The sequence below is a fragment of the Schistocerca serialis genome, chromosome 8 (genome assembly GCF_023864345.2).
Source record: "Schistocerca serialis cubense isolate TAMUIC-IGC-003099 chromosome 8, iqSchSeri2.2, whole genome shotgun sequence".
Lineage (NCBI taxonomy): Eukaryota > Metazoa > Arthropoda > Insecta > Orthoptera > Acrididae > Schistocerca > Schistocerca serialis.
Genome location: NC_064645.1, coordinates 53,980,512 through 53,993,413, shown reverse-complemented (window position 1 = coordinate 53,993,413; position 12,902 = coordinate 53,980,512). Strand labels below are relative to the sequence as shown.

At 45.3% G+C, this 12,902-nt stretch overlaps 1 protein-coding gene across 1 annotated transcript in view; it reads right to left on the bottom strand.

Moving 5' to 3' along the window:
• Positions 1-12,902, bottom strand: part of LOC126416452 (lysosomal acid lipase/cholesteryl ester hydrolase-like) — a 132,399-nt gene that overhangs the window by 19,675 nt on the left and 99,822 nt on the right. The window contains exons 6-7 of the mRNA XM_050084180.1: positions 8,981-9,065; positions 1,953-2,095 (exon numbers count right to left, since the gene is read on the bottom strand). Coding sequence (XP_049940137.1) covers positions 1,953-2,095; positions 8,981-9,065 — 228 coding nt within the window. The remainder of the gene's footprint in view (positions 1-1,952; positions 2,096-8,980; positions 9,066-12,902) is intronic.

Here is a 12,902-nt window from a genome sequence, read left to right as displayed (position 1 = left end):
GTGAAGGGACACGTACAGCACAAAAGCGTACAGGCCGACCTCGTCTATTGACTGACAGACACCGCCGACTGTTGAAGAGGGTCGTAATGTGTAATAGGCAGACATGTATCCAGACCATCACACAGGAATTGCAAATGGCATGACGATCCACTGCAAGTACTATGAGAATTAAGCTGGAGGTGAGAAAACTTGGATTTCATAGTCGAGCGCCTGGTCATAAGCCACACATCACGTAGGTAAATGCCAAACGACTCCTCGCTTGGTGTGAGGAGCGTAAACATTGGACCATTGAACAGTGGAAAAACGCTATGTGGAGTGACGAATCATGGCACACAATGTGGCGATCCAATGGCAGGGTGTGGGTATGGTGAATGCTCAGTGAACGTCATCTGCCAGCGTGTGTAGTGCCAACAATAATACTCGGAGGCGATGATATTGTGTGGTCGTGTTTTTCATGGAGGGGGCTTGCACCCCTTGTTGTTTTGCGTGGCACTATCACATCACAGGCCTACATTGATGTTTTAAGCACCTTCTTGCTTCCCACTGTTGAAGAGCAATTCGGAGATTGTGATTGCACCTTTCAACACGATCGAGCACCTGTTCATAATGCAAGGCCTTTGGCGGGGTGTTTGCACGACAATAAAATGCCCGTAATGGACTGGCCTGCACAGAGTTCTGACCTGAATCGTACAGAACACTTTTGAGATGTTTTGGAACATCGACTTCGTGCCATCCGGCCGGTGTGGCCGAGCGGTTCTAGGCGCCTCGGTCCCTTAACCGCGCTGCTGCTACGGTTGCAGGTTCGAATCCTGCCTCAGGTTAGTTAGGTTTAAGTGGTTTTAAATCAAGGGGACTTTTTTGTGCTGGGGGGCTGCTTGAAGGCTTGCATTACCCTTTTCAGCCTTTTGCTGTACAAATACATTCATTTATTTATTATTTCAGTATTTTTTGCAAAAGTGCATTTGATCATATTTACAGTATAGAGTATGAGAGAGTATACAAAAATATAAAATAAAATAAATTAGAAATTGCAGTTTAAAGATTAATGATTCAAGTCATATTGAAATACAGTGTAAGTTTTATAGATATGCAATATTTTCCATCATGATTACTCCATAAATTCTATTTGAATACTTTAAAATATAAAGAGGTTGTAGCATACGATTAAAATACAGTACAGTAATATACAGTGCGGATGTGCTTTGAGGTGACTGATGTTTGTGCTTTAGTGTGGTGTTGCTTCATTTTATGTGTGAGAGCTGTGGTGGTGCTATTTTATGTTATTACTTAAGTGATTTGTTTATTTACTAACTATATGTGTGTATATGTGTATAGATAGATATTGACCGATTCGACATCGATACCTCTCATCAGCGCAGCAGTCCTTGAAGAACGGGCTGCATTCCCCAAGAAAGCTTTCAGCACCTGATTGAACGTATGTCTGCGAGTGTGGAAGCTGTCATCGAGGCTAAGGGTGGGCCAACACCAAATTGAATTCCAGCATTACCGATGGAGGGCGCCACGGACTTGGAAGCCATTTTCAGTCAGGAGTCCGGATAATTTTGATCACATAGTGTATCTATCTCGAAGAGTTCCTTTGGCAGAGTCATGCGTGCGATTAAGTAGTAAGAGGACAGACTAAAGGGGGCTCATGAGTGTCTGCTCTTACTTAGATAACAAATACCGGAAATGCTGTAAGAAGGTCACATTTGCCAGCTTGGTCTTGTCATTGAGAAGACTGTCAGGTGCTACATTTGCGTCGGTGTAGATTTTCATTTGTTCCAGTAAGTCCAGTGGTATGTCTTTGTTGACAAGGGGAAGTATCTGATGGGTCTGCTCCATGACAAATAACTGAAGTAAGTAACTAGTCGTAGATATCATTGAGTAGAAGTCACTTGACAATAATAATATATGTGATAGTAGTAGTAACAGTGGACGCCAGCACTGCGTACCTCAAAGGAGACCAGCCGGTCGCGCGTCCCGAGGAAGAAGGCGGTGGGCAGCGTCGAGTTGACGACGTGGTAGGCCGGCGGCCGCTCGCTGCCGTACTTGCTGAGGTTCTCCTCCCGGCCAAAGTCGAACGCCTGCAGGCGCTCTGGGGGCGACAAGAGGGACACTGTGTCATCCCACCTGCGCTACGAGTACTGTGCGTATGTGACGTGACGGGAAGAAGAAGAAAACTGCGAACTACAGACGAGGGCAACGTCACGAGGCAAAGTACACAGCAAGGGGACACGCAGCTGCACCTGCCATTGCGAGGACGCGAACGTCAGTAGCCGCACAAATAGGCACGTAAGCAAAGGCGGTTCAACTTCACTGCGTGTACACTGGGTCTCCTTTCTCAGCCTGTATCACCTAATCAACTACATTAATTGTATGTACCACAAAGTGCGTATGTACTTTTTTTTGTTTAAATTGAAGGAGAAGGGGGGAGAAAGAAAGGGAAAGGCAAGTTACGATATCTGCTGCATCAGGACTTGCCGTCCCGGTACGCGTCTCGGCGAACACACGCTCCCAACTGCCATGACTTACCCGCAGTCCCGCTCAATGTTCTCTATGCTGGCTACTTAGAGATTGCCGCAGGAGGTCGGACGCGATTCTCCAACTGCACTGAATGTGATTCACTTCGATGGGCAATGGCTCCACAGTATTCCGGGCGGATGCACTGTTAGGACCGACCTCCTGCCGTAATCTCCAAGTAGTGTGCATGGGGGCGTGCCCAGGGACTGCAGGTACGTGGCACTAGGTAAGAATGTGGATCAGCCGAGAGGCACGCCGAGATATGACAAGCAGTTGCGATAAATGCTGTGTCCGGGCAGTGAAGTGGTAAACGCTACCGCCAAGTAAGTGTTCGGTCAGAGGGTTAGCTGCCCTCTGTAATAATAAAAAAATAAAAAAAGAAAAAACTGAGTTAATGCACCGACGATGAACTTGAACAGGCGTCACGGGACGTCCGCCCCGAACAAATACAGCCCTACAACGAACAAAATGAGATCAATAAAAAATGTAAGCAGGAGAGCCAGGGTTCGAATCCTGGGCTGGCACACTTTTTACTCGTCGCCGTTGATGCCACACAGTCCTGATGCAGTTGTATCAAGAGTCACTTTCCTTTCCTTTCTCCCCCTCCTCCATCAGTTTTTATTATACATTTCACAGCTACGGATTCTGCCTGGTGTTTGTTCTTTCAGACACGTCAGAAAGAACAGGCATCACACATTCATATAACTTATATATTCATTTATTTTTAGCTAACTGTGCTACATATAAATTAAGTGACATCTTGCACTGATTGTACAACACTAGCGTTCAACACAGGACAGATTGGTGAATATATATCTATATACACACGTGTAAGAGGATTTCTGTTCGAGGCCGTTGCTCCAGCGTATATGCAACGTAGCGCGACTTCGATTCCAGTATACAGGATGGTACATTGATAGTGACCGAGTCAAATATCTCACGAAATAAGCATCAAACGAAAAAACTACAGAAAACGAAACTCGTCTAGCTTGCAGGGGGAAACCAGATGGCGCTATGGTTGTCCCGCTAGATGGCGCTGCCATAGGTCAAATGGATATCAACGTTTTTTTTTTTAAATAGGAACCCCCATTATTTATTACATATTCGTGTAGTACGTAAATAAATATGAATGTTTTATTTGGACCACTTTTTTCGCTTTGTGATAGATGACACTGTAATAGTCACAAACGTGTAAGTACGTGGTATCACGTAACATTCCGCCAGTGCGGACGGTATTTGCTTCGCGATACATTACCCGTGTTAAAATGGACCGTTTAACAATTGCGGAAAAGGTCGATATCGTTTTGCTGTATGGCTATTGTGATCAAAATGCCCAACGGGCGTGTGCTATGTATGCTGCCCGGTATCATGGACGACATCATCCAAGTGTCTGCACCGTTTGCTGATAGTCACGTTATTTAAGGGAACACGAAGTGTTCAGCCACATGTGAAACGTCATCCACGACCTGCAACAAATGATGATGCCGAAGTAGGTGTTTTAGCTGCTGTCGCGGCTAATCCGCACATCAGTAGCAGACAAATTGCGCGAGAATCGGGAATCTCAAAAACGTCGGTGTTGAGATTGCTACATCAACATCGATTGCACCCGTACCATATTTCTATGCACCGGGAATTGCATGGCGACGACTTTGAACGTCGTGTACAGTTCTGCCACTGGGCACAAGAGAAATTACGGGACGATGACAGAATTTTTGCACGCGTTCTATTTAGCGACGAAGCGTCATTCACCATCAGCGGTAACGTAAACCGGCATAATATGCACTACTGGGCAACGGAAAATCCACGATGGCTGCGACAAGTGGAACATCAGCGACCTTGGAGGGTTAATGTATGGTGCGGCATTATGGGAGGAAGGATAATTGCCCCCCCCATTTTATCGATGGCAATCTAATTGGTTCAATGTATGCTGATTTCCTACGTAATCCAAAAATTCAAATTGCTCTGAGCACTATGGGACTTAACATCTGAGGTCATTAGCCCCATAGAACTTAGAACTACTTAAACCTGACTAACCTAATGGCATCACACATCCATGCCAGAGGTCCTACGTAATGTTCTACCGATGTTACTACAAGATGTTTCACTGCATGACAGAATGGCGCTATACTTCCAACATGATGGATGTCCGGCACATAGCTCGCGTGCGGTTGAAGCGGTATTGAATAGCATATTTCATGACAGGTGGATTGGTCGTCGAAGAACCATACCATGGCTCGCACGTTCACTGGATCTGACGTCCCTGGATTTCCTTCTGTGGAGAAAGTTGAAGGATATTTGCTATCGTGATCCACCGACAATGCCTGACAACATGCGTCAGCGCATTGTCAATGCGTGTGCGAACATTACGGAAGCGAACTACTCGCTGTTGAGAGGAATGTCGTTACACGTATTGTCAAATGCATTAAGGTTGACGGACATATTTTGAGCATTTAATGCATTAATATGGTATTTACAAGTAATCACGCTGTAACAGCATGCGTTCTCAGAAATGATAAATTCACAAAGGTACATGTATCAGACTGGATCAACCGAAATAAAATGTTCAAACGTACCTACGTTCTGTATTTTAATTTAAAAAACCTAGGTCTTACCAAGAGTTCGTCTAAAATTGTGAGCCATATGTTTGTGACTATTAGAACATCATCTATCACAAAGCGAAAACAGTGGTCCAACTAAAACATTCATATTTCTTTACGTACTACACGAATATGTAATAAGAAATGGGAGTTCCTATTTGGTCTATGGCTGTGCGATTTAGCGGGCCAGCCATAGCGCCATCTGGTTTCCCCCTTCAAGCTAGACGAGTTTCGTTCTTTGTAGTTTTTTCGTTTGACGCTTATTTCGTGAGATATTTGGCCCGGTCACTATCAATGGACCACCCTGTATAAGCACCGACATGGAGGCAATACTCGTGTCTTTACAATGTCTTTACGGTAAATATGGAAACCTGAGCAGTTGCGACATTAGTACCAAATGCCTTCAAGCAGGATCAAGGTGCTGTATTCTTTTCTTGGCTGCCGAAAGACAAACCCAGGTAGACTTACACGTACAATGTGTATGGAGGCGGCACGTCTCTCGAAAATCACAACTGTGAAATGTTGAATGTCGCAAATCGACACAAAGACGCCGGTCGATCTGAGAGACCGGGCTTATCCGTTACACCAACTCAAGTGGGGCACAATCGAGCACCGTCTCTGTAGTCCTTGCGTCTCACAATGCGATTATCACGCCTTCCGTACCGAGCGAGGTGGCGCAGTGGTTAGCACACTGGACTCGCATTCGGGAGGACGACGGTTCAATCCCGTCTCCAGCCATCCTCATTTAGGTTTTCCGTGATTTCCCTAAATCGCTTCAGGCAAATGCCGGGATGGTTCCTTTGAAAGGGCACGGCCGATTTCCTTCCCAATCCTTCCCTAACCCGAGCATGAGCTCCGTCTCTAATGACCTCATTGTCGACGGGACGTTAAACACTAACCACCACCACCGGCCGCGGTGGTCTCGCGGTTAAGGCGCTCAGTCCGGAACCGCGCGACTGCTACGGTCGCAGGTTCGAATCCTGCCTCGGGCATGGATGTGTGTGATGTCCTTAGGTTAGTTAGGTTTAAGTGGTTCTTAGTTCTAGGGGACTGATGACCACAGAAGTTAAGTCCCATAGTGCTCAGAGCCATTTGAACTAACCATCCGTTCCTTAGAAAAAAATGGTACAAATGGCTCTGAGCAGTATGAGACTTAACTTCTTAGGTCATCAGTCCCCTATAACTTAGAACTAATTAAACCTAACTAACCTAAGGACATCACACACATCCATGCCCGAGGCAGCATTCGAACCTGCGACCGTAGCGGTCTCGGGGTTCCAGACTGTAGCGCCTAGAACTGCTCGGCCACCCCGGCCGGCCTTCCGTTCCTTAGACAAGGCCTTGAAAGGTCGACGATTCCAATCGGATGAGAGTGTGCAGCAGGGAATTACAGACATCTTCAAGTAGCGGGAGACGGTGGTTTCCTAAACGGGGATCTTCAACCAAGTTTGTCAGTGGGAAGAATGTCTCAATGCTCACGAAGATGTTGCCTGACCAGTATACCGATTTTGGACTTTACGACCTTTGAACGGAAATTCTTTCATCGCCCCTTACATAATACGTAATCACTGCTTAAGACAGGTATCCTTCGGTAGAGCACTACACACTTATAACCAACAGTGCACTTTAGAGAATCTCCACAGAGAAAATTAAAATTTTTAGTTGTAAAAATACAAGACCTTTTTGGTGAAAGACGTTGGTAAAAAACGAAAGTCAAAAAGCTCAATTATAGTATGAAGCAAAGACGATAAAATCGGTTACAATCTGATACAAATGGAAGGCTACACAAAACAGAACCAAGATACCGAACCTTAGGCATGCAAGGTCATAAATACTAAGTTCTAAATATTGTAATCGGATTTGGAACAGTTCAACCCCGTCGAATTTGACACTTATCGAACTAAGATACTAATAGCCAAAATTACTGTGTTTACATTTGATAATACGTAATTGATGTAGCAGTGTAAAAGAGAATATGCATCATTGGCTGGGAACTTTCTCACAATTCACCTGCGTGAAAACAGATTTCCGACATCTTACACGCTCCCAGAGATATTTTAGGTGAATGATTTAGCTGAATCAGCCTATTTTTTATCGAACTACAGTATAAGGGTGTGAAAACCCCCTCCCCACCCTACAACTAATCGCGCGAGCAAAGCAGGGTCGTACACTAGCCCACATGTACTTAGCGATGTGGACGACACATCAGTCGGGCACATCGCAGTGCCTTATAACCATCGACACGATACGATTGCTGCCGGACTAATGGTGGTAAAAGGAAATGTAGTCGACATTTCATGGAGCACGATGTATGATGAAGCTTTTTCGTGGAACGGATTACTGCGACATGCCGTGTGGCAACATGTCTGCAAGACATCACTTGAGTGCTTGCTTTCGTGGACGAGCAGTTGCACGGCTCGGAGCTGGTCTAAGTGTCACTACTGTGACCACAGTAACGGCTGTTCCCAAAAATGTTGGCTTGTGATTGAAACAGCCTGATGAAGGTGGAAATGGTGCGCGACAGCATACCGGTGGTCGTAGGCGAACCACCACACCGATACAGGATCGATACGTAGCTCTGGCGGCGAATAGGAGCAGATGTCTAATTCCTAGGCAGATTGCAGCAGACCTTGCAACTGCTACCTGTACTTTTGTATCTGCCAGAACTGTTTTGTGGAGATTAAACCAGGATGGTTTGTATCCTCTGAAGCCTGTTACAGGAATCCCACTTCTACCATCCATCAAATGCTTGAAATAGCTCTAAGCACTGTGGGACTTAACATTTGAGGTCATCAGGGTATTAGACTTAGAACTACTTAAACCTAACTAACCTAAGGACATCACACACATCCATTCCCGAGGAAGGATTCGAACCTGTGACCGCAGCAGTAGCGCTATTCCGGACTGAAGCGCCTAGAACCACGCCATCGTCGAGAAAGAGTTGGTTGTTGCACGGAGCATGTTGGTTGGGATCAGCAACAGTGGTCCAGAGTCATGTTCTCCGACAAACCCCGCTTCATTGTGGAAAGTGATTCTGGCCACCAGTTTGTGCTGATAAAGAGGGGAGTACGTTACACGCCACAGATGGTTCATGAACGCCATCTGTATGGCCTAGGCACTATGTATAATAGACAGGTATTATACACAACGGCCGAACACTGATGTTTATCTCTGCGCGACGTACCGTTGCAATTCTGAATCGTAGCCATTTGTTTATGGAAGACAATGCCCACTGAGACAGAACCTCTGAAATGTCGGACACACTGGAAAGTGAAGATATTGAACGTGTAGAATGCCCTGCATATTCCCGGACTTAAACCCTATATAGCATGTGTGGGACGCTCTTGGCAGTCGTATTTATCGAGGAACACTCCCTCTCCGAACCGTGCAAGAACTGAAAACCCCCTCGAGAGAGGTGGGACAATATACCGAAACTATCCCTCAAACAAGAGTGCATTCGTGCCCGAGGAGAAAATATTCGTTACTCAGTGTCCGATATCAACCTTTGCTGTTTTACCACGTGGTGAAATCTGTACAATGTTTCGTTACAAGTATATCACTCCACCTTTGTTATGTATGTACTGTGTTTCATGTTATCCATCATTGCTGGTAATAATTCCTGACCAATAACGTCTCTGTCCCGTAGCAGTTATCGAATAGTGTAGACCCTAGCATATGGCAGAGTTGCAATTAGGAGAAATTATTGTTTTCAACATGTTTGGGAAAAACATCACATTTTATCTTTGAATCGCGTATTATTCGAGACAACTTTATCTTACTATGTAAAACACATCAGCACAAAAAGAAAAAGAAACTGGTGATAAGGAGGGGTGGAATAAGTTGCTGAAGAATTTGGTACTTACTGGCCCTGATGTTCTGGAGGTAGTGTGCGTACGTGGTGGTGGGCAGGCCGCAGCTGGCGTGCGAGACGATCTCAGGCAGCCGCTTCTGAAATGCACCGCGAGTCGTCACACATCGCATTCACTGTACACACACTTCATGCAAACAGAAGAGGAGATATACAGGGCAGGGGAACAAGTACTGAAGTGCAAGGGAAGAGAGAAGCTTTCAGGGACGGCACGGGTATATGTAAGCGGGTTTATTTAACAGGCATAGCCACGTAAAGCGCACAATTTGGTAGTCACTGTTAACAAGAAATTAGCACGCATGACACGTCTCATCCTCTCCAGTGCCCTCCAGAACACGGAAAGCTCGCCATTAAATGAAATGAACTCTGGAGGCAACCGAATCTGGAGGACACGATCTGGGAAAACAACGGCAGTAGACAGTTTTATAAACCTCGATAAGGATGACGAGTGGCAGAATGTTTATAGTGCCAATAACATAGATGACAAATATAATGGTTTCCTCAACGTATTCCTCATGCTATTTGAAAGTTGATTTCCATTAGAACGTACTAAACGGGGTACTAGCAATAAAAGGCAGCCTGGGTGGCTGACTAGTGGGGTAAGGATATCATATAGAGAAAACTGGGAATTACATCAAAATGTTGGAAGTAGTCACAATCAAGCTACAGTACCCCATTACAAACAGTACCGTAAGGTGCTTAAAATGTTATTAGGAAGGCAAAGGGTATGTGGTACGCAAATAGCATAGCTAATACACAGGCTAAAATTAAACACCAGAGCGTTGTTGCCCCATGTATCAGCATTATCCTCAATTTATGAGCATGAATGAATTTTGAATACTAACCACAGGGGGCAATATTTTCTTTGTATTTCTAGGTAACTGGCGAATACCAGGTGCCCGAGTTTACTGACAGCATACTTCATTTTCTTTTCCTGCTGTTCCCCTGCTTTCATTCAGAAATGTGTGTCTTCTTTAACATTCTTCACTATCATACTTAAGATGAGCAAATTTCCTTACACTGTATATGATAACAAAGAAACAGGCTATGGCATAAACATAGTAACCCAGCAGAATATACATCTGCGTAACACCGGTGTAAAACATAATTGACAGCATATATGTAAATTCAAGGTGGATGGAGAGGGTGGGGAGAAAGGAAAGGAAAGGAAAGGGGCTACTGATTTCAGCTGTAGCGGGACATTACGTGAAATCAACGGTGACGAGTGAAAATAAGTGCCAGATCGGGATTCGAACCCAATATCTCCTACTTACTAAGCGGGTGCGTTAACCATTGCGCCATCCAGGACAGTGCTAGTGCAACCGCGTAAACTATCTTTGCACACCTCACGGCCAACCCCATATTCCCACTGAGTGCCACCTATGCAGCGTGCATGTTCATTTCCCCCATGCTCGCTACTCTGAGATACCCACAGAAGGTCAGAGGTACTTGTGCATCTGCACTGAAGAAGGTGGATCCACTGCCGATCTAGGCGAATAAATTATATGAGTGTGTGGTGTCTGTTCTTTCGGACATCAATAAACCCTTCCCTTTCCTTTCTTTTCTCCCCCCTCCACCTTCAAATTACATATAATATCAGCTGCAGATTCCGCGTGGTTCCTGTACTTTCGGTCATGTCTGTAAGAACTGTAAGAACAGACAGCACACATTCATGTAAGTTACTTATACATTCGATACAGTCCAGTCATTGCGCTCTTTCGTCTTGTTTTGAACTAAATTTCAACAAAAAATTAAAAAAAGAAAGAAAGAAAGAAAGAAAGAAACAGCGGACCCATAGATACTCAGTCCGCAGACTGCCCACAGACGGCACAATATTTCCGAGCAGCGCAAAATATTTCGAAGCTTTTTGATGTTTTCAGTATCACTGCACAGCCTCTCAATCTTTCCCCTAGACGATCAATACTATTGCACTTCAGAAAAACTTGTGCCATATTTTTAAGGATCCAGGGGGCACTTTGGTGTCCTCCTAGCGACCCACTTATTCTTCCGCTTCGATTAACGAAATGTTTGTACCTCTAAGCTAATTGTGAAAATAATGTCGATATTGGGTTAAGATTGGATTATTGAGCACTTACTACAATCATCGCTAGTTATCTGTACAGACTTATTTTATGTTTCAGCAGCCTAATTCCACTGGGGAGGAAACGTTTGATGATACGAAAATTACGTGCCATCAGCGTGGTATCACATGCACAATTTGCATCCTATTTCTTAGAACCTAAATTATTTTATATACAGAGTCCGATTATTGTTGCTGTGCCCCGCGACACGTCTTTATCGCATTGTACCGCACATTAATATCGTTTGTCATCACCAAACTTATCGTACTCCTACAGTGACGTCTGCGCCTGGTCTTCTCGTAACATGGAATTCAACACGAAACAAACCGCAGATTCAGGCTCACTGTGGTTTTTTTGCTTGAATCAAGTCCTAACTGGAAACTAAACATGGTCATTTTCACTCCCGCTGTACCCTCTGTGATTTATGCCACCTCCGAATATTTATCATTCTGGCGTAAAATGCAGTCTAGCATTCCTCTCTTATTCCGAACTTTTTCTGGGATGAATTGCACACTGTTATAATTGCAATTTAAATACGTAAAACTGCAACCAGTCAATTTTTTGAAACAGTTACTGGTTCATTCCATGAACCAGGTTCCTGGAATGAATAAACAGCTATTTCAAAAAGTGCGCTATTCCCTGGAATGAATAAATAACTATTTCAAAAATTTGACGGGTTGCAGCTTTATGTATGTACATTGAATAAACTGTCATGCGTTCTTAAAAATCCGTAATGGATAAGCTTACTCTGTTGTAACTGTTGTCTGGTTAGTCTGTATATAACCTTTTTCTCCCAGGATTCTATCTCTGCTACCTTCAGAATTTCATATGGTGTATGGAGTGTCAAACCTTTTATTTCTAAGTGTTCAAATACAATAAAGCTAGGATTTCCTTTCTTTAACGTATCCTCCACACTGATCAGCCAGAACATTATGACCACCTGCCTAACAGCCGGTACGAGGACGCGCCCAACTTTCGCACGGATAACAGAGGCGACGTGTCGTGGCAAGGAAGGAATGAGGCCCTGGCAGGTCGCTGGGGGGAGTTGGAACCACATCTGCACACACAAGTCACCTAATTCCCGTAAATTCCGGGGATGGGGGTGATGAGCTCTGACGCCACATTCAGTCACATCCCAGATGTGTTCAATCGGGTGCAGATCCGCCGAGTTGGAGGGCCAGCACATCCACTGACACCCGTTATTGGGTTCCACTGCTGACCTTGTGACAAGGCGTTGAAAAATACCACTGCCGTCGGGAAACATGACAGTGATTGTGGTTGAAGTAGCTGTGTAAGTGGACTGAAACCAGCGTACGATACTCCTTCACTGTCATGCTGCTCCACTGGGCCCACGGACGCCCGTGTCAATGTTCCCCAGAGCATAATGGAGCCGCCGCGACGTTCCCTCTGTCCCGCAGTGAAGGTGTCAAGGAGCCATTCCCCTGGATGGCGACGGATTCGCGCCCTCTCATCGGCGTGATGAAGAAGGTACCGGGAGTCACCAGACTGTGTACTGCTCTGACCCTGCGCCAACGTCCATTTCCGATGGCCACGTGCCCATTTCAGTCGTAGTTGCTAGTTGCCGATTTCATGTGTCAACATGGCACGTACATGGGTCGACGGCTGCTGAGGCCCATCGTTAGGAGTGTTCGATGCACTGTGTGTTCAGACACACTTGTACTCTGCCCGACAGGAGAGTCTGATTATAGTTCCGCAACAGTTCGCCGCCTGTCCCGTTTCACCAGTCGCCCAGCCTACGATGTCCGATATCTGTAATAAGGGGTCCCTGCCCAACACCACGACAGCGCCGGCCGTTGTGGCCGAGCGGTTCTAGGC